The sequence below is a fragment of the Lates calcarifer genome, linkage group LG5 (assembly GCF_001640805.2).
Source record: "Lates calcarifer isolate ASB-BC8 linkage group LG5, TLL_Latcal_v3, whole genome shotgun sequence".
Classification (NCBI taxonomy): domain Eukaryota; kingdom Metazoa; phylum Chordata; class Actinopteri; family Centropomidae; genus Lates; species Lates calcarifer.
In genome coordinates this window covers 7,934,637-7,957,067 of record NC_066837.1, presented here as the reverse complement: position 1 = coordinate 7,957,067, position 22,431 = coordinate 7,934,637, and the positions used below count along the sequence as shown (strand labels likewise).

General features: G+C 41.2%; 3 protein-coding genes across 5 annotated transcripts; all 3 read right to left on the bottom strand.

Moving 5' to 3' along the window:
- Positions 1-231: 231 nt before the first annotated feature.
- klhl2 (kelch-like family member 2) lies at positions 232-11,926 on the bottom strand. 3 transcript variants are annotated; one of them, XM_018690888.2, is made up of 16 exons: positions 11,412-11,926; positions 10,984-11,077; positions 9,604-9,723; positions 9,376-9,482; positions 9,118-9,239; positions 7,829-7,991; positions 7,498-7,607; positions 7,222-7,338; positions 5,787-5,936; positions 5,555-5,672; positions 4,683-4,880; positions 4,490-4,591; positions 3,643-3,771; positions 3,311-3,451; positions 3,070-3,213; positions 232-1,855 (listed from the first exon to the last, which is right to left on the bottom strand). In XM_018690888.2, the coding sequence occupies exons 2-16, from the start codon at positions 11,049-11,051 to the stop codon at positions 1,827-1,829; spliced, it is 1,818 nt and encodes a 605-aa protein (XP_018546404.1). In that variant the 5' UTR covers positions 11,052-11,077; positions 11,412-11,926; the 3' UTR covers positions 232-1,826. The 3 variants fall into 3 exon arrangements, with proteins under 3 accessions (XP_018546404.1, XP_018546403.1, XP_018546405.1); XM_018690887.2 differs by lacking the exon at positions 10,984-11,077; XM_018690889.2 differs by lacking the exon at positions 11,412-11,926 and having other exon boundaries at positions 11,033-11,051.
- Positions 11,927-13,389: 1,463 nt separating this feature from the next.
- On the bottom strand, positions 13,390-16,071 carry med28 (mediator complex subunit 28). Its single transcript, XM_018690893.2, has 4 exons — positions 15,876-16,071; positions 14,638-14,704; positions 14,114-14,226; positions 13,390-13,788 (listed from the first exon to the last, which is right to left on the bottom strand). The coding sequence occupies exons 1-4, from the start codon at positions 16,032-16,034 to the stop codon at positions 13,585-13,587; spliced, it is 543 nt and encodes a 180-aa protein (XP_018546409.1). The 5' UTR covers positions 16,035-16,071; the 3' UTR covers positions 13,390-13,584.
- A 632-nt stretch (positions 16,072-16,703) lies between these two features.
- On the bottom strand, positions 16,704-21,415 carry lap3 (leucine aminopeptidase 3). The gene is made up of 13 exons (XM_018690890.2): positions 21,193-21,415; positions 20,946-21,061; positions 20,236-20,290; positions 20,050-20,155; positions 19,792-19,951; positions 19,545-19,706; positions 19,107-19,265; positions 18,844-18,968; positions 18,576-18,664; positions 18,374-18,476; positions 17,561-17,640; positions 17,299-17,411; positions 16,704-17,214 (listed from the first exon to the last, which is right to left on the bottom strand). The coding sequence occupies exons 1-13, from the start codon at positions 21,289-21,291 to the stop codon at positions 17,028-17,030; spliced, it is 1,554 nt and encodes a 517-aa protein (XP_018546406.1). The 5' UTR covers positions 21,292-21,415; the 3' UTR covers positions 16,704-17,027.
- Between the last annotated feature and the right edge of the window lie 1,016 nt (positions 21,416-22,431).

Genomic DNA, 22,431 nt, shown 5'->3' with positions numbered 1-22,431 from the left:
TGTACAGAAAAGCATTATCTGCTAAGTAACTATGATGTATGAAGTGGCATAAAATAGAGGTACCTCAAAACTGTACTAAAAGTATAAGCATGAGCAGGTAAATGTTGCCAACTTTTGCAGACACCTACTTGTCGCAAAGGACGCATTCTGGCAGAGATCAAAAAAGTATAGAGGTTAAATCCTCAGCCTGTTTGACATTAGAACAAATTATTCAAATATCACACATGCACCTTCCATTTCAATGTTTTACTGATTTGGCAAAGTCTTAAAAACAGATTATATCATTTCACAGCTTTAAATACAAGAAGCATATTTATTAATGATAATATAAAACAAGTAATGAAACGTTTTCAAAGTCATTAGCCTACATGACATTCTTCAATACACTGACAAGAAACAGCGATAACCAGTTACTATTATAGCAATTTTCAATATAGGAGGCGAGGGAAGAGAAAGAGACTGAAGAAAGAGAAAAAAAAAAAGAAGAAAATCAGGAGTAGGTTTGGTCACTTTCCAGAAAGAGAGAACAGATTAGTAGAGTAATTAAAGAGAGACAGAAAAAGAAGAGACATATTAAAATTGGCACATTCATAGTACGTCAGGGTGTGCAGTAGTTAATAGGGTTGCTACACCAAGGGAGGGGAGGGTACAGTTGAAGGGTAAGAGGGTTAGAGATGGGGACCATGCAGTGAGTTCAGGCTGCTGTTGTCTTTAGTGGTTACAACCACAGTAAAGACGGCTGCCGGGTGACAATAAAGCACTGATACATCCAACTCTTTTCCATCTCCAACTTGCTTCTCCCTCTGTCTGTCACTGTTTTTTGGCAAAATGAAACAAGGCTTCTCCTTTACTCAGAGGAGTTAGTATTCCAGTGAAAGTCTTGTTTTCTTTTTCTTTTTTTTCTTTAGAAGAAATGTACATTTTCTGCAACTGCTTCTCACGTAGCTGTTCTGAATTCATGCGGGCTAATGCGACCATTCTCAAAATGTGTTTCCTTTATCCCAGAACAGCGGCCCGAGTCCAGCTGTAATCTGTCAAGTAACAGTACGCGAGGCATTAAACAGAGGAGAAGGAAGAGGGAAGCCGGGTGTTCATTTCACGTTCAGGCACTCTTTGAACAGCCACACTGCAACACTGTAAAAGGTCAGAGGTCAGACAGAGTGCGTTCATGCGGCGTCGGACCAGGCGTCACCACACAAGAGACTCAGATGCGCACAAACACACATGCTCACATGTGCAAGCAACGGAGCACCATTAAATGCAAGCACGCGCCCACACACTCAGACACACAAACACACACACACACACTTCAAGAGGATAAAAACGAAGGAGAAACAAAGATTTCAGTCCCAAATGGTCGTTCTCTGCCTTCCTCTCCCATAGATTAGATCAGTGGTCTTTCTCAGAGCGGGTTCATGTTAACATTAGTAATGTTAAAGTAACTTTGCAGTTACAGTAGCTTCATTTCAGTAGCGTTTCAGTGGCACTGCATTGGTACAGTGGTGCTTCAAACTGGTTTTGTCCAGTCGCTGCTGCAGTCCTGCCAGGTGGGGATTAAAACACGGGTTTGATTCCCCATTGTTTGTTACAGATCCCCCCCCCCCGCCCCTTGGTTCAGGTTCAAGTGCAAAAATCTTCATAATCATCATCATCATCACCGTCATCATCGTCAACAACAACAACAATCTTGTCATTTCCTTCATCTGCGTCAGTGCCTGTGCTAATGCTGCCCAACATCCAAGCATTGGCGTCATAGACAGATCCAAGATCAGTATTCAGCAGGAGAATACATTCTGCTCCGAATCAGTGGCAGGTGTCAAGAGCAGTCATAAGGGCTTGTCGATCACAGTCACACCTGTGGTCAAACAAAATATACACATATATATCATGGTGCGTCACTATTGTATAATCAGAAAATTATTTTCATACACAGTCCATGTTGAAATTGTGTGATATAAATGTAAAATGAAAACCAAATCTTTCATGTCTGGCACAGTTACTGTCCCTTTTACCTATAGTAGGGAAGTGTTCATAGTACTACACGATTTTCTTGTTATTATATTTTCTTTTTTAAGTTTAATATAAGTTATTCTCGATATTTTAACGTAACGTAATTATATTCTATTCTCTCTGTGTGAAGCAATAAATAATGCAATATAACTGCAAATATCTGACCATCCTAAATGACAAGGTGACAAAACAGCATCATTAACAGTTTTAGCCTCACACAGATATACTGCAGTATATCAGTACCTGCACGTGTCAGCCAATAAGTAACCAGAAATTGCAAAAGAGCCAAAGATATTTTTGAGGTCATTCATAAAGTGTTATTCTTACATAGTTCACCAGAAAGCAATGAGACTTTAAATGTCCCATGCAACACTTATCTCACGCACAATCCTTTAATCCTTCCTTAAATAACCAATACAATTGAATCCTTATCAAAAATGTTTGTCTATGTTATCAGGTTTTCCCTTTTTTCCAGTAATGGCTGTGCTCTAGAATTTAGATTCACCTTACATGCCAAAATACATCTGTGGTGTTGGGTTTATATATTTTTCTGCCCACGCACAGTCTCACCTCAGACTAAAGACCAAGACACCATCTCCTTAACTGCAGTAAAGCAGCAACAGCAAAAATTAGATCTACTGCCTCCAGTGTCCCTTTGGTATCATTTGGTAAACATTAGTAAACATAAGCATTCTTTACATGAGTCCTGGGATAAGACTAGAACAATATGGTTGAAAACAATCTTCCAGAATTACTAAGAATATTTTTTTTAGTACAGATTGCACATCATTTTATGGTGGATGTATGCAATCTCAAATTTCAATAATTCTTGTTGTTCATTTTTAATGACCAATTTGTTTGCAGTTATTGATTTGGACAACAGAACAGTGACAGTAAATCGACAAGTGATATATCATTAAGCTGAATCATAAGTTCAGCATTTTCCTACAGCTACCTGCATTTTGGAAGCAAGATGATAAACTTTTTTTTAATTAAATTACCATAATTTCATGAAACTATGTTGCAGCAGTTTTCAGACAAACACGTGTATGTTCACACCTGCATAACTGCGTCCTGTGCTCATGCAGGTTGGCAGCAGTGTCCACTTGTCCGAGTTTGGATTGTAGAACTCCACCGAGGCCAGATTACAGCTGCCATCATCTCCTCCCACCACATACAGCAAGTTGTTTACAGCACACACACCTGAGAAAACACACATGCATATATGCAGAATGAAGATTAAAGGACACCGAACAGAGGAACGTCTCACACCTCCTGGTGGACAGACTGTTTTTCTGACCTGCGTTGCGCCGACACATGTTCATGTCAGCTACTTGTCGCCAGCTGTTGGAGGCTGGATCATAAACTTCACAACTTTTCCTCACCAACGGACCATCATGTCCCCCCACGGCGTAGAGTAAACCTTTTAACACACCCACACCTGAGAAGACATAAGACGCATGGTTAAAACAGCTGTAGTAACAGGAGCAGAATACACATCTTCTTCATGTCTCCTTAATGTTTTTTAAATATGTAACCATCTGTGCATTTTGTATTGTAAACAGTACAGTAAATTTGTGGTTTGTTCATTTTGAAATTTTCATCACAACATTAAGACAGACTGACACACACCTGCTCCGCTGCGTCTTGTGCCCATCTCAGCGATGTAGCTCCACGTGTTGCTTTTCGGGTTGTAAGCTTCTACTGTACTCAGACATTGCCTGGTCGCTCCGTCATAACCTCCGACTGCATACAGGATCCCTGAAAAACACAAAAAGAAGACGTGTAATCCACGACTTAGAATGATGCTCAGTGGTGGACAAAATAACAGAAATGCATTAATACAGTGGCCATGCAGGGAATATAAAGCTTGTGAGTTGTTGATGCAGATCTGCCATATTTTGCAGTGTTTTGGTATTACCTGAATAATTTACTTTATGGGTTATATACTTATATATTTATATATTGTCCTCTGTGACTTCTCTATCTCTGTTTTTCCCTTTTCTTTTTCCTTTAAAACGCCTCTGTAAACTTCTGTTTTGAAAAAAAGCTAAGGGAATAAAGTGGGTTGGTTTACAGACAAAAATACAATTTAGACAGTGGCTATTAAATCACAAAGTAAAAGAAACATAATGATGACCAAACACAAGAAATGCAATGACAGGCACGTCTTCACCCAACACAACTCATCAAGATACAGCACAGGTGGAGAAAAAGCATTTTTGTATTGTATAATTTACATAAAATGTCATACCAAGTCACAATATCAGCAGAATTCCAATGATGTGTTATCATATCAGGAGCATCAGGTAAACTCCTGCCTCCACAAACTATGACTTCAACACCTTTGTCTCTTTACCTCAGCTGTATTTATAACAGGACTACTGCAGTGTATTGTTGAATATTTCTATTATTTTGTCCAGCCTCTAATTCCATTTCTAAATGCTGACTGTAAAACCAAAGTGGGAATTGTACTCACCGTTTACGACACCCACTCCTACACTGCTGCGCCGGGTACTCATGGGTAAAACATGGAACCACTCGTCTGTCTTAGCATTGTACGCCTCGACCGTCGACAGACCTGCAGACACACAGAAGATGTATCAAACACACCTTAAACAATCACATATTTTAAAATTCTTTGTCAAGTTTTTACAGTAACACAACTGTACCTGTGCTGCCATCAAAGCCTCCCACAGCGTACAGGAGTCCATTGAGCACAGCGGCTCCGAGCGTCGAGCGTCGGTCCTGCATGCTGCTCACACTCGTCCAGCGGTCCATCATTGGGTCGTAGCAGTCGACCGTCCGCACGCGCAAAGAACCGTTAAACCCGCCGACAGCATACACGCAGCCACCCACGTAAACCACACCTGAAGGCGCCAACAGAAAAACATTAAACATTAACACTAATAATTGACAGAGTCACACATAAACAGCCTGGTTTAATAAGGATAGAATCTGAAGGGGCCTCAAAGTGGAAATGGTGCACAGGGATCTCCATGCAGCCAAGATCACACACCTCTTTATTTGTGCCACCAGGTTGTGTCCAAAAAAAGACAGAAGTTACCACAGTCTGTAGCTGTGTCCCAGTTAGAAGATGCATTTCTAGACTGAATACATCAGCGGACCGACCAGTCCTGGTCCATTTTCATACGCTGCAGAGAGACACAGCCTTCTTTTTTTACCTGAATCTGAACGATATAAGTAAATTATTCTTTGCAGCTCTATCTTACACTGTGTTATATAGTGTCCACGTGATACTTCTACTTGGGGGTATTTGGGTTCATGTGGTCATTAGTCACTGGCAAATAAAAACAAACTAGACCAGTGTAAAACCCACTAAAACGAGTAAATAACAGAAGCAAGGCACAGACTCCTGTTAACATGGTGAACTATTTGCCAGGAAAATGCCAAACCATTTCATTTGGGGAGCAGGTGAAAGTTTAGCCTGGCCTTTGGTTCCTTTGATGGACCCAGGTTCCTCAGAGGATCCAGCTCTGTAACTGTGATGCAGTTTATGTCATTGTTGTTAAAGGTTTCATACCTGCTCTGCATCTTCTGGTGGGGAGTTCAGCCACTTGGTACCATCGCTGCTCCTCGAAATCATAACATTCAACGCTGCGGATAGCCTTGGGAGCCTGGCCTCCAACCACCACCATCACCTAAAAAGAAACAAAAAAACAAAACGAGTGCCATAAACATGAAGAACTGTAGCTGAGTTATTGCTCAGTCCTCAGGCCCTCTGCTGTGGTTGAAAGTCAGGACTGTGTCTATACCTTAGGACAGCAGGCTGGAGTCCTCATGCGGGTGCGTGCAGTCTTCATCAGAGCTCTCTGGTCAGCTGGCAGCAGGTGGTACTTCATGGCCTCAATCAGGTAGTCTTTACACGCACTGCTGTTCTTAATCAGAGACTCCTCCTCCACCCGCTGACACGGTGAGAGAGAAAACAATCAGCCAGCAGGATTTACAAACTGCTACAGTATATTCTGACTCAGCAGCTTTTTTACTGTTGTGACATATTTGCACTAAAAGCAAAGGTAACTCTGAACAGGATGTTATCATAAATTAAGACTTATACTGATCCTACTGACAAATGAATGAATGTTTCTTGCATTGGCTGTTTTAACCTGAACATGACATGTTGTTCTGATTTTTAACCAGCAGAGAAATCACAGCTGCATTTGTGTTTGTAGAATGCATGTTGTTTTTCCTGAGAAAGATGAGATGCTAAACAGCTTTATCCATAAACATGAACGTTACTCTAGAATGATGAGCATCAGTCAAAAGACTAAACTCAACTAAAACAAATCCACAACAAGGATTACAGGGTGCGCTCTTGTCCAACGTCCATCCACTGAGTTTAATCTGAGTCTGAACTCCCATATAACACAAACAAAGATCACTGGATCTTTGAAAATGTATTTCCTATTGGAGATTTAGATTTTTTTTCCTGCATTTCAAACAACAAAATGAGCTTGTTTTTATAGTGATGCACTGCTCACATGATACTATTTTATTCATAGGTCCTTTTCTTTTCTTTTTTTACATGAAGTCATTAAGAATCACCTGATTTAAACCAAAAATTCAAATCACGTCAGTCAACAACACATACAGAGCTTTCTCATTGTAACAACCTGTCGTCTGTGAGAGGGAGACAACTGCAAAATCCAATCTGTGGATGTCAAATTAACAAACACTGACCAGGTATTTAAGCTCCAACAAACAATAGGGACATGATTAAATATTAAAATCCTGCCTGCAGTGCAGCCTGATGATATAGTTCTATTCTCTCACTACTTTACACGTCTATCCATTAAAATGACCATACTGACATTTTGTTCTGCATTGTCAAGTCCAGTACTGCACCATATGCTCCATATTCACTTTTTAATCACTATCTTATCTTCTTATAAGTCATTGGTTCTACGTGAAAAAAAAAAAAAAAAAACTGGTGTGGGAAAAGACATCACCTGATGTTTTTGGCACCTCATCCCTGTTTCAAGAAAAGCAGAAAAAAACTAGTCGGACAACGTCTACTGTAAACTGGATGCGTAGCAACATGTTGCTCAGCTGTACTCTGATAAACACAAGTAGAGAGCACCGAACCTCCATGGGTCTTAAATGATATTTAAGCACAGTGCTGGTTGTACTGCTAATGTTAGTTAGTTGAAGAGCTCCAACAAAATGCATGCAGATGTAGCCGCTCCATACCTGCACCAGGTACTCTCTGGAGAGAAGCGGCAGGCGGACATGCTCCATCAGGTGAGCCAAGTGCTCCTGGCGGACATCTTTATCATGGTTGACCCAAGCTATCACTGCTTCAAAGACCTACATGAGAATGACAGACACTTCAAGCACATCAGGTCCAATGACACTGAGCTGGGTCCAATGTGAACATATTGAGCAGGATGAGTGTGTGTGTGTGTGTGTGTGTGTGTGTATGTGTGTGTGTGTGTGTGTGTGTGTGTGTGTGGTGTGTGTGTGTACCTTCTCCTCTGTGGGGATGGTGAGCTTGTCGCTGGCGATCAGGCTTGACACTTGCTCCATGCCCAAATTAAGGAACTCTTCACTCCCAACCACCTCAGTGAAATGTTGCTCTGTCAGCAAAAACATAAAATGATAAAAACATGTTATGACTGCACATGAACACAGTTTTTTTTCTCTCTCTCTCTCTCTAGTTTCATTAATTAAGCCTGTTCTCATTCTGTCTCATCCACATCCTCCAGGACACACACAAACCTGTTTTTGTAGAGCAATGAAAACAGTTACTCTCTCATACACACACACACACACTCACACTCTCTCTGCATGCACAAACCTGCGTAGCTGTTGGCCTGTGCGAGGAGCTGGGAGCAGGCGTGCAGGTCAGCAAAGGCTCGTATTCCCAGGCAGTTGGACGGATGAAGCTGAGAGCTCAGGAACTCACAACAAGCCTTTTTCACCTCGTTCAGCTGGAGCAGGCCAGCTGCAGGCAGCAGCGCCTGTCACACACATATACACACACAAACACAGAATATCCTGCCATTAGTGGAAGCTTTGTCGCTTTATAGGTCAAATGAATTAAGTCAGTTGATCACAGGTTCAATCAATCACCCAAAATGGCCCCCACAGTTTCCCAAAGCAAGACACTAAACTGCTCCATGCTGAATCAAGACCTGCACGTGTGGATAACAGTACAAGGTCTGGGTTATATACTGTACTATAAATAACAGTAGTGAGAGCTCTCCGTGTAGGCAAGAGTTTTAAAAACTAGCTAAAAGGTGATTAACACATCATCACAATTTATCAAGTGAAAGCACTAGATGCTCATAAGTGCTTATCTGCACTGTAGTGATTTGATTATTTTCTACTTTCAGCAGCAATCTGATGTCCAGAAACATCTGTGCATCCACTTCTGCTGAAAAGGCCTTAAAAAGCCCTGATCATGTATGCAAAAGTGCTTTTCCAATATGTGCCAGCGCATGGAAAATATCTGGGCAGGGGGAAAGTACTGGAAGAATGTGCCGTCTCCTACTGCTCTAATACGCAGCCATTGTATGTGATAAACAAAAGAAATGGCACTAAGGGGAATACAAACACTGAAACAGTACCATCGTTTCATTAATGTGACTAAATTTCTGTTGGAACAGGTTGTTGTGGCAGGACAGAATGGTAAAGGATAAAAATTTGACAGCACAGACAGAAAACAAGATTGTTCAAAACATTTGTGCCTTTAAAACTGCAGGATTTTGGAAGGGAGCTGCTGCTAGTGAAATCTGATAATAATAATGACGGATAAACATGTTTTCCAATTAATCTGATGACCTAATATGCTACTTTTTGTCTATATGTGAATACAGACATCAACGTGAAACAGCTTTATTGTACCATATTAATCCTATGAAAACTTGGGAGCAGCTGACAAACAGAAAAAAAGGTATAATAGCAGTTTAGCCCCCAGAAATTTGGAATGAATATATTACTGTAATATTTATGTTAAGAGCTAATTTGGCTGTGATTCCTTTGAGCAGCGTGACTTTGTAAATGTTGTGAGAGTCTGCTCAATGTGATAACAGTCCATAGTTGTTGAGATAATGTAAGTGAGAGTAAGTGTTTGTATGTGTTTACCTGCACATTATCCTCTGTGACCTGTATCTCTGCTGTGTAAATGTAGTCTACTAGCAGGCCCAGAGTCCAACCGTCCATCTCCTTTATCCTCACTCGTTTCGCCCTGCTCTCTGCCATCTCTCCTGTTAGTGCGCACGCATAAACGTTAGCCTTCCATCACCACAGAGGTAACAAGTGTGTAGTGTGCTAATTGGTGTTAAAAGAACTAATAAAACAGATGTCAGATGTTATGCAGCAAGGATGGAAGATCATCCTTACCTGTAAACATGGCGTGGAAGTAAGGGCTCCCTGCAGCCAGAACCACTCTGTGAGCAGAGATCTCTACGTCCTCCGCCACAATGGTCACGTCACACAATAGGTTCTGGCTGTATTTGCACATAGGAGACGGAGACGGAAAGAAAGAGGGAGGACATTTGTCTGGTTAAAGTTTAGATAATGACACACAAAGGATTTGGTGAATGATGAGACAACAAAGAAGTGCATCACCTGCGCAGCTCATTCATGACTTTGAACGCCTTCCTCATGTGCCGATGGTTGAAAGTGACAGGACCCTGCCTCTCGACTCCATCCTCTTTGTCCAGGCTGTGTGGACACAGTCTAGTGCACCTGAGAGGAACAGTACAGATATATATACACGAAGCAAACATCCAAACATGCACACACATTAACAGGGAGGGACTATGTAATAATGCAGAAAGAGATCACTGTATTGCTCACTACCGAGGGCTGATACAGTACTAAATATAGGGGGAAGGCAAGTTAAGTAATAATACCCAATAAGGTGTCCTGTTCCTATACTGAGCTCAGCATGATACACATCCCTAATAAGTGGTGCTTATTTCTCACTAATTGAACCTGATAGAAGCTGAGGTCTTCAGGCAGATAATGAAGGTGTCATATACAGACTGACAGGCGCTCTGTACTGTACTAGGTAGAGGCCAGGACGTGGGTGGTCAATAAGAGCCTAACAACAATCTTTTCAAACCCTGGACTGACAGGTGAATCCAACCATGTATAAGGATACACCTGCACAATCTAATGCAATCCCATACAACAGCTCTGCCATGAATTCTGCCTTTATAAGGTTAACTGAAAGACATGAAAACTGTCCCTCCCAGTTTCCTAAAGTCCAAGTTTACATCCTCAAATGTAGACAGAGATGGATATTAGTAGATATTGACTTTACAAAGACATAAAACAAAGTAGGAAATCTTAATATCTGAGAGGCTGAAAACAGGAATTTTGTGGTGTTTTTGCTTGAAAAGTGACTTAGATAATTAATCATGTATCAAAAATACGTTTTCTGTCAATCAACTTATTGATTAATCGAATAATTGTTGCAGCTCTACATTCAGTGTAACAAGCGAAAAGGTTTGGTTAGGTTAATCTTCAACCTTTTAGAAACACACCGTCCCACCCACTGGACGCTTTGGCCTCAGGTGTGTTTTCTAGAATTGGTTCAGACTCTTGTGGGTATGGCTCCAAACTGTTTTCCACACAAAAGGTGCCACTTCAGGCCTTATAGTCCCTTTTTTATGGCCAAAATAATAGGCAAAGCAAAAAAAAAATCCTTACATTACTGCTGTGTTGTGTTGTAGTTCCTGTAATCATCTGATGGTTGTAAAGAGTTACCTTCTAAAGGAGGCCAAGGTTGTGACTGTAATCAAAGGGGTTGAAGAACAGTAACATTTTTGTATTGGGGACATTATTATTTTCAGGCTTGTGCACAGAAATGGGCATGTGTGTGTGTTAACAGAGAAAGCAATGTATTGTATTGTATGACCTTAAATATGTTTTGTACGTGAAATCTGAAACCAGAAACGCAGGCAGTCAAATAATGGGAATACACATAAAAAGTACAAGTACCTCAAAACTGTAAATGTGCTGATGGCCTCTCTCTTCCATGATAACTTACATGTGATTATGTTGCTCATGGAAAAATCACGTGGCTTCTTGTTTTCTGTCACAAACACACCCACACACACATGGCTTTAGAGCAGTTAACACACATCCTCTTCACCGCAAACAAAACGCCTCCGTTATACCCCAACAAACACAAAGCAGAAATCCCCCAGCCTGCTGCTCCCAGCCTGCACCGACGGGCTCGGTCCCCACCCCCCGTCCACCACCACCACCACCACCACTCCTCACCCCACCCGGTCAGCGAGCAGCCACACCGGCTGTCCGCTGTCTCTGTCAATGCGGCACCATCAGTCAAGCAGCCACTGGGAAACGTCAAAACACACACACAGAAACACATACGCCAACATACACGCTCGGTTCTTTGCACTCACAGCGGATGACTGTCCATGATTCCGGTGTTTTTCAGAGGCTGAACACTTGGACCAGCGGCATGCACCATTCCATATCCACAATGTCGTCTTTAATGGGTCTAAATTCAAGCGTGAATCACGGCGACCATCTGTCCAGAGGCGGTGAGACGGGCTGACGGCAGCGGCGGCGGCAGCAGCAGCCTGGTTCATATAAATACACAGCCCGACTGCGGTGACTCTCTGTACAAACACGTTGCGATTCAACCCCAGCTGTTGTACCCCAGCGGGCTGCTTCTTCTGTCGGCCACACGGGAAAGCAGCCAACCGCCGTGTCAAATGAGGTTTATTTTGATTTTTATTCAACCCCCCCTCCCACCGCCGCCGCCACCTCTTTTCCTCCTGGGTGTATATGGGTGCGAGAGGCGGACGGACGAGGCTACCTGTTATTTTCCAATCGCTGATTAAAACGCACAAACAAGGACATGACGGCAAAGACGGTCCTCTGAGCAGCCAAGGCGTCCCAGAAGAAAGCACTGTCTCCCTCTAGCTGTGGAAGACTAGAGCCGGGGAGGAGGCTCACATACAGTCAGGAGGGGTTCATGAAAACTTAGACATGATAATAATAATAAAAAAACATCAGATAATAAATTAGGGTAATATCTCATAATCTTGATTAGTAACTAAAAAATGTTGCTTTGTATCTGAAATTTTGAATTGAATTTCTCATGATTTTGAAGTAGTAAGTCAAAAACTATCTCTAACTAATTTCTTTTAAATTTGATACAATTTTTTGCTAATTTTTGATTTGCTTTCTCATAATTTTGACAAACTTCGTCAAACACATAACTTCATCAAACTTGTCATTTGAATTACTATCCCATCATTTCGATTTTATACTTAAGTTTTGACATGAAAATTTGTAATTTTGACTTTGACTATCCCATATACTATACCTCATTATTTTGACTTAATACGTCATAATTATAATTTAGATTTTCTATTTCTGTTTTATCTCATAATTGTGATGTAATTATTCCATAATAAAATTAAATATATTATTATCTCAGATGGCATAGTAAGTCATAATTTTAACTTAGTAAACCAACATTTTGATTTGCCTTCTCCTAATTTTTCATAAATAAATTCTCATATGTTAATGTTTTTGATGTACCACAAGTATTTGAATGTTTATAATGTACAACTTTTCATCATTCTTCAATCAGTCTTTCTTTTTTACAGGCAGAAATGGGCTTCCATAAGACACAGTGTCAAACAGAGGATATATATAACAGGGGTTTACACAGCTAAGGCTAATTCAGTAAATTAGATCTCAGTCATAGTGTATGAGGGTGAGAAGAGGAGCCAATTTGATGCCTTCTGATGAAACAGTAAACTCACAATTCCCAGTTTTGTTTTATGTCAAGACCTCTGTTTTGTAGAGAGCTTTGTCCCCAGAGCCCATCTGTGAAGACTTGTGTCTGGCTGTACTGTCAGTGGACAGGCAATAGCTGTGAAGCTGGGGAGAACAAGTCTGTTATGGTGTGAAGACACTGAATGCATTAGAGACAACAGGCTGTCAGGAGGCTCAGTCATGGCTTCTCTGAAGTCACTTCACTGTCATGATATAATACAAGATTCCACTTTGATGTTGATGCATTTTCAGCATTAGTAATTAAAGGGGTATTCTGGTGATTTAGTATTGTACTTATATAAATTTGTGAGTCTTGTAAGGGACAAGATTGAACAAAAACAGTCAAAATTCCAGCAGATATTCTGACTTTTAGTACCAAGTGTGGGTCAAGCTCCACAAAAAGTTGAATCCCACACTTCTAATAATGTAGCATAGCATCTATAAAATGAGTTGAGTCTGGTAAACTGTTGTTCATGTATAAAATTGGTGGAATGCCCCTTTAATAGGTACAGACAGAGCTTAACCCTGTTTCAGTGACACTGAACAAACAAAGAAACAAGAAAAACATGATTAAGATTTGAGTCCAGATTCAAAATACTCATAAATCTTATTTTATTTCTACAGTTTAAAAAACAGTGATCACCAGAAATATTTACATTAATCAAAATACTGAAGCAATATGTGTGAATGATTTCCCTGTACAGCAAACTCTTCCCCAGTTTCCTCAGAGGCTGACAGTGGGCATCACATGACGTACATGGTGTTTCCTTGAGTGTCTGTGTGTTAGTTTGGTTTTAAAGGGGCCGGGGGCAGACTAGCAGAGGCCTGCTCCAGGAAGGCCAGTGGTCCAGGCGGAGGAAGGTCTGAGGGTTTGCGATGTTGAACACTCACATCCTCGAGCACTTGTTGCCAGTGGTGCAGTTTGGACAAGTGCTTCTGAACCAGCATTTCTTTCCTCTGTAGCTCATTACGTAACTCTGACACATCCTGAAGTGAGAAAATAATTATATGTGAGAACAGACAAATGGAGAGAAGCAAATAATTCCTAAACAGTGACAACAAGTCATAAATTCAGGTCTAAGAAATAAAGGCCAGAAAACTCTGGATATGACACAGGTAGTGGTTTTTAATAAGAAATTTAATATACCCAGATGTTTGCTTTGTGCTTAGATAAACTGTTTGGGAATCTTAAGTAGTTTTTACAAAAGCCAAAAACTACAAGGAAACAAAAAGCTGAAAAAAGTCGTGAAAACTGGGAGGTGGAGAGGACCAATTTAGAACGATGAGGAGGAAAGGTGGTTTAACAACTCACCTCTTTCACCACCTGCTCTGGTTTCTGCACAGATAACTGAAGCCTTTTCTGTAGGAAGAAGCACTCTGTCTGTCGAGCCACGTCCAGAAACTTCTGTATGCACTGATCAACACCTGGGATCAACAGACACACATGCTCACCATAGCTGTATCATTTTTAAGTTGAAATGCAAGGTATTTAACACAGCTGCAGCCGTGGTTAGGATGTATAGGAAGAGCCATATTTACATATTTATTTATGCAATTCATCTTTACACAACCTTGCATTAAAAAACAGTGAGAACCAGTTTCATTGCAGTTGTTTCTTTAATATGGAGCTAGCATTATAGTTAAAATAATCAAACATTTCTGTTTTCTGTCTGGTCAAATAATATTAAATGGACTTTATTTGTAATTACTTAACAGTTTGATTATATTTACCAAGGGTTGTACTCAGTTTTGTGTAGTGTAAATCAATATAGAAACTACAATATGACATAAACTGAAGTTAACATAAACAAATAAAAAATCCAAGGCTTCACTCACCAGTTCGAATCTCCTCCTGGTCTGTTCCATTAACGTAGTCTTGACTCACCAGTGATGCAAAACATGCCTGCAGAATAAACCCACAAAGCAACATGTGTAAATCTGCCTTTTTCTATATGTGTGGATATTAATGTTGTTCTTTTGGGCCTGAGTACAGGTGGTGTTCCAACCCCTTCAGTGGATGAGAATTAGTTAGTTCATTGATATCAGCTTTCTAGTCTAAGTCATAGCATAGAGAAATGTAGTGTGCAATGGAGGAACCACACAGATTGTCCCTCGCCCCATACACCACACAGGCTGGACTGTGATAAAATGGTTTGTGAGGTTGTAATATGCTGCTGTAACAAACTTCACTATTCTGAAAAAGGCTTCCCACAATATTTAAAAACCTGGCTGCAATTGTTTGCTCCTACAAGACCATATGTGACCACTGGTAGTAAGGTCTGACTCAGTCTGCATTATAATTCAGGTGAACTCCATGTTAGAAACCAGTGCCTGTGTCTTATTATCTAGCCAGAGCTCTGTGGCTGTGCCCTTTATTTGACCTGCATTAAGGACAAGCTATCAGTGGTCAGTTATTTTTATTATCTGTCAATCTGCTGTTTATTTTCTTGAATGCTCAATAAATTATTTTCTCAATAAAATGTCTAGAAATATGAAACATGTCCATCAGACTTGCCCAGATCTTCAAAAGCCTCGTTTTGTCCTTGTGTTTAGTCCAAAGCCCTAAAATATTCAGTTTACAATTGTATAGGTCTAAGAAAACCAGCAAATAATCACAATAGGTAAGGTGGTACCACACAATTTTGGCATTTGTTTCTTAATGATGATTGCTACTGGTCAAAAGGAAACAGTTGCAGCATATTGAGTGTAAGAAACCAGACATGCAAATGCATTTCTTTGTGTTGCGTTCAGGAATTATAACACAGGCAGGAAAGGGTTAATTTGATAATCATACCAGCTCAGGATTACGACTGTGTATGTCGTGTTTATGGTAGCTGGTTTAGGTAGGGGAGATACTGGATACTGGTGTTTTAGGAACTAAAAAACAGAGAGGTATGAACGTAACTTTACATTAATGCTAGCATGTGACTTAAGACACGTGTTTCTTAGACAACTGACAAAGACGCTGCAGTTAATACCTGTTAACTATCAAATAATAATAACCCTCACCTGACGCTGGCTAACAACAGTTAGCACACACGGCTAACGAGAGGTAGCATACAGTTGCCCCCTACCTCGAAGGAAGCCTCCAGTTCATCCACTAGCGTATTGTTTCCCTGAGGCCTGGTAGCGGTACCGGGGAAGCCAGGTTGACCCGGTCCACCAGGACCCCCGACGGGATGCGCACCAGGCGGCTGCTGACCGGGAAACATTCCACCCATGGACGACGCCATCTTGATTTGAGTGATTCTTGTTGCTACCCGGTCCGCACATGCGTACAAGCAGCTACTGTGAATCTTGTTTCTGGTCCAAAAGTATGCGGACACCCCTGTGCTGCTGAGATGCACACTACAGTCCTCCTCTTTGAATCCTTGAATCAACGCTCCTTTGAAAACCATTTCAACAAAAACTGAACATCATGACCTTCATGAATGTATGACAGAAAATTAATCTGCAACTATTGCATCTACTCTTTGTCTTATGTGATACTTAGCTGAATAACTTTACATTTTGAACTGGTGGTCTGAAAAGAACTTTAAAGACTTAGATTAGGGTTAGAATTGAGGGTTATCTTGGGATTGAGGAAATTGTGATGGATATTTTTTTTTTTCTGATCTATCAATAGTGAACTGATGCAAGTACAGATGCAACTAAAACTTATCTGCATCTCTACAGTTTGAGAAAATGTCCTCTCCTGTTTCAATACTCTCCCATTCACAAAGAAACATCTATAGACCCAGACTTCAGCCCCATCCAACACCCCTGGGATAGTCTGAAACACAGCTTTGGGATGTCAAGCAATCAGATATGTAACGTTTGCGTGTCCACAAACATACATACCATTGTGATAACAAAGCTAAAGCAAAAATAATTGTAAAAGAAACACATGTTCATACATCCAATTAAAGAGGAACAGAGTTTATTTATACAACATATAAATTATTTGAACTACTATTTAGGTGTGAAAGAGCTTAATTTTTTTTCAATCACAACTGTGTGGGGAAGAAATTATAGGACGTTGAGGTATAAAAAAATTCTTGGACTGATGCATTTCCTGTATATAAAGGTCCATTATTGATTCCTCCAAGGAAATAATACTGTTAAATTGTGTGTGAGCTCTGACCCTTGGCAATTAGCCCTCTTTCACTCTGTGTAAAGATCACTGTTAAATCCTGCTGGAGAACAGTCGGAGAGTCTGGTATGTTATCATTTTTTATGTCCATCTTTCAGCCATGATGGGCCAGCCCCGCAGCAAACTCCACCAGGGTCCGTGTTGGTCTTCCAGACATGCCTTTCCTAAGGTAGGGAATTTCATCTTTGTTACTCATCACACCAGCGATGTCCAGATGAGCCCAGTGATGAGCTGTTACAAACTCTCTCAGGAACGCAGCCGCTGTGCACGCACCACCAGAACTAGAAAGAAATCAAATGCAGGTAAATAAAACCATGAATAGACTCCTCTAAAACTCTGCTTGCTGAGTACAGTGCGATACGTACCGGCTGTACTTGCCGATGTTGTTGAGGTCAGCCAGCTGGCTGTCAGTCACCTGTCTGGTGTAGTGCTGGAACAGAGGCATCCGCCACACTCTGTCACCTGTCACAACACTGGCCTACATCACACACAGACACAGACACACACCATTTGTCAACACAGGAGCTGAGAGACTAAGACGTTGTGTGTTTGTGTGTGTGTGTGTGTGTGTGTGTGTGTGTGTGTGTGTGTGTGTGTGTGTGTGTATGTGTTGTGCATACACAGTACCTTGTGCAGCTGCTCCCAGAGCCAGTCAGAGTTTGTGAATACACCAGTTGCTGCTGAGCCAAGAGCAACATCCATCGCACCTTGAAGAGAAAAGAAGATACATTTTAATATTTACTTAATACTCCTGCATACCTTTCATTTAATGGTGCAATATTTTATGGTCCTCTTCACACCTGTAGTTCAGTTTGTCCATATCAAGTCTTAGTTATGACAGCACTGACTTATTACCAACAAACCAAGAGTTGTAAACATGTAGTGATTTAGACAGACAGGTGACTCAGTGCTGTACTAAACCGTTCCCTATGTGGCTATTAACCCTCTGTGGTGTCACAAAGAGCTCATGAAGAAATAATTCACTGTCAGTGCTAATAGTTGAGAGGGAAACTGGACCTTACATGTCATGAATAATGACAAAAAAGCAGTCTCAGGAAAAAAGAGTTGTCTTGTGTGGTGGCACAGTTACTGTGAGGTCGCACATGCACTAACACAGCTTGTCATTTTCTGACTGACCAGGGGAAAATCCTCCCACAGGGATGTGCATACGTCTTACAGTGGTTATCAAATTATCTTTGAATAAATATATATGACGCTTATAAGATCGCCTCCTTGACAGCTTACTAACAGCAGATGGATTTAATGGTAGTTCAGCTCTTAAATTCATGCTGAAATCACATGTACTATAACACAGTCCTTTGGTTTGATCGGCACCAGAGTCAAAAGAACCAGACCAAGACCCACATTTTAAAGGGGTCTCAATCCAGTTGTTTTTTCTGCACTTGCACTTAAAAGCACTAACATAAACCAAAATCCCACCTGTCAGTGTGGCAACATTGACAATGGCTCTGGGGTTGAAAACGTGTCCATAACAGAGAGCATCAGCGAGAATGAGTCGACCCTCTGCGTCTGTATTATCAACCTGTGTGTGGAGAAAACAGTAAAATTTGTTCATCTGTACACATGTGTACAAATATACAAACACACTCTGATCAGTGTGTGTAACTTCAAGTTCACTCACCTGGATTGTTTTTCCATTCTTGGCTGTTACAACATCACCTGGTTTAGTGGCCTTTCCACTGGGCATGTTCTCACACAGAGGAGCCAGACCTGATTGAATTATACAAAGCAGACAGACAGGCTCAGACATTTGGTTTTAACTTTTATATTTACAGTAAGTCTTGTTGTTGTTGTTTTTGGTACTATTGTGTCATTAAATGAAAAATAGATGCATACTCAGTATACAGAGAAATGCTGTTAGAGGGATAATTAATGTCACAAAAACTCACCAATAATGTTCACCGGCAGTTTCAGAGCTGCTGCTGTGACAATGGACGCACACACGGTGGCAGCTCCGCCCATGTCAGCTCTCATTGCATCCATAGAAGAGGACGGCTTCAGAGAAATACCACCACTATAGACACAGAGGAAGAAAAACAGAGAGGGGGTGGGTGTGTATTGTTTAAATGAAGTGAGATATGTTCAGCAGCACATGTCAATTAGATCTCCTACTGAGCTGGAGTATATATTGTTATGTATTATTATGGTTTACCTGTCAAAGGTGATGCCTTTGCCCACTAAAACCAGCGGGGCCTGCTTGCTGTCAGGTGAACCATTGTAATGTAGCTCCAGGAAGACGGGGGGCTCCTCTGAACCTTTAGACACGCTGACAAATGCTCCCATCTGCTGCTCCTCTATCCAAGCCTGGGATCTGCATAAACACATGCATTAAAACGTCAAGTAAAACACTAACTTTCATATGAACTTCGGTGACAATTAGACTACAATAATCATTTATCATCTTCCTACAACATGCAATCGCATAGTAGCTCAATCTCTGGAAACACTGTGTGAAAGCAGATGGATTAAATGTGTCCCACAATGCCTTGAAAACTCCCTGGTTAAAAAGTCCTCTCTGAGGACTCTCTGAGTGCTGTGTAAAGTAATGCCAGTGACAGTGATGAGTAATGATGATGAATGATGCGCAGACCTTTTATTTACTGTGACTCGTTCAGCATGTGGTGCCAGTTTCTCTTCAATGGTGTTGGCAAAAGCAGTAGGAGTGATGTGATTGGCCGGAGCTTCCATGAGCATCCGTGCCAGGTTTTGGCCTTCTGCATAAAGGACTCCTTTCTCCCACCCGGGGTCAGCACTGAGAACAATTACACACAGTTGAACAAGATACTGCGTTTATCTGAATTTGCCACACAATTTGTGAAAGCCTTCCCCAGTCCTACCTTCCATGAAGCTGCGCTGTTACTTTGGTCTTCTTCTTGGATTTGAGCTGGTCGTACTGAAACAAGCCCAGAACGGCGCCTTCAGCTGCTGACTGGGCGTCTCCACAGCCGTCCACCTCCACATGGTTCACCTCCAGGTCCTGCAGTGACCGGCAGCCGGCTGAACACGTGCAGAAAAAAACACACAGATTTCAACCAACTGGGACAGATCCTTCCATGTAGCCGGTGCTGAAGACGAGCCGGGGTGATGCATCTTACCTGACACTGCCTGTCTGATGTTCTCCTTGCTGGTGTCCCAGTTCTCTGCCCCACACACTCCTACACTGTTCTTACCCAGCCCTACTACTGCGACACAGGGAAAGTCCTGAAGAAGACACAGAATAGATGTAACTACTCTGATGTTGTCATGTTGTGTATTCTTTATCTTATGTCACATTTTGTTACCTCGTGAAGTCCATAAAATATTCTGCTTTTGCCTTTCTTGATTGCAGGTCCAGAACTGGAGAATGCAAAACACAATGGTAAACAGAACAGACACCACACTGGAGAAAGTTAGTTAACCATAGTGTTTTACTGATATGGATTAGGAATGTGCTATTGCTTTGGTAGCTCCATTTTAGGTGTCTTTCGGACTCAGTCTTCACACATCCCTGACAAATTATACATTGTTAGAAAGCTCCAGGTCTCCTGATTCTATCTATGCAAAGTGTTTTAGGATCATGTCATGTTGACACAGATTTGGTACAAACTTGTGTCTATCGCTCCAAAGTGGCTGAGGCTGAGTCCTACAGCAGGATGATGATCCAAAGCAGACATCAAAAACCACCATGAACTACTTCCAGAAACATGAGCGGAAACTTTTGAAACTGTCCTCACAGTCTCCTGACCTGAACATCACTGAAAATCTGTAGGTAAATATTAAACATATCCCAGAACCTCAGGTGAACTCTGACAGAGTAGCAGAAAGACTCCTAGATTATGAGTAGAGTCGAGTGTTTGTAAGCTGTGATATCTGCAAAAGTTTCACACACAATGACTATTTTTTTCAGCTCACAAAATTAAAGTTTGAAGAAAAGTTCATGTTTTAATGTCTGCAGGTGTCTCTCGCATACAACTGTACACAATCAGTTCACAGATATTATATAAGGGCTCACATTTTCAGTAGTTCAGAAAGTTTTCCAGACAGAGTTTGGTCAAACCCTGCGGCTGCCTCTGTCAGATGAAGGCTGCCCTCCTCTCCCTCCTTCTCAAACACTCCCAACACCAAACCCTGCAGAGACACACAAACACAGCGAGAGCTCACATGAGAAATATACACCCACGGATCTTGACATGAAGAAATACCAGCTCCCAAACCTCTGAAAGTCACTGATGTAACTCTCCGTGTCATCCGTGTCTCACCTTTCTCTGGTTCAGGTGAGTCTGAGAGGCAGAAAACGACCTGCAGTGGTTTGTCCTCACCGCCGCCTGCACAGCTCTCTTCACGAGCAGCATTGTCATCTGCTGAACATATATGAACTGACAAGAACAGATTAATTACTTATTCAGAGATTTAAAGGTCGCAGACATGTGCAGAACGCAGCCGATCGACCTGACACGGTCGCGTTTTTTATTATGTCACCAACAAGCGACGAAGACCGATCATTGTCGCCACCTGGCGGCAGACGCGGGTTAAAGCTGTAAATACAGATATATATAAAATATAAAAGAGCAAAGCTAAAGCTTCAGAGCCCTGGACAAAACACAAATAAGAAGAAATGTGCACTGTAAGTAACTGTTTATTTGATGTTTTACAGTAGATATATGTTTGTCAGTGGTTTGTTTGTTCAGTTTCATGCAGCCAACTCAACACATGAGACTGTAATCAATCTATTACTTTGCAAAAATGTCTTTCTGCTATGGTCAAACTAATTATTTCTGCTGATTGTTTTTTTTTTTTTTTAATTCTTAAAATCACTCTTATTTTGACCAACTATTTCAGATGTGAACAACTTTTATCTTCTAAAGTTAAACTGAATGAAAGTCAAACATCTTAACCTGGACAGTTTGATCTAAAGTTCGTATGTACGCCCTTCTCTCACTATGAAATATATGTTCATGCTTGCACTAACTTTCCACAAGGAATTACTGTAAAGATATTTGCTGTACAAGACTCATCTCAAATCCCTCAGACTTTCCACTTTATTCCTAGAGCCATAACAAATATGTTACTGACATTCCATACATACAATGAAAAAATAATCATGTATTTACACATGCATCTATAGACATAATATACAGCACAGGATGTCCAGGGGTCAAAGGTTGAGTTTGGGATGCAGGACACTTCCTGCGTCCATTAATACAGACAAGGATTATTCAGTTTAATCAGTTCATCTGAAACAGAAAATAGAAATGAAGACCTGCCATTACTGTCAGCCTCTTCTGTGATCACAAGTGTTTTGAGACTCCAAGTGAGCAGTGACTTGATATTTGTAGTCATTTGTCATAAACAGTGTAAAATCTGTATTGAGTTTGGTTGTGATCTCACATTGTCTGCAGTGTGGTGGCGGCAGCTTCCAGCAGGTCATGAATCTGACTTGTCCACAGTCTCTGTCAGGATGATCAGTGTCTCCTGTGTTTGCCTGTGTGCTGCCATGG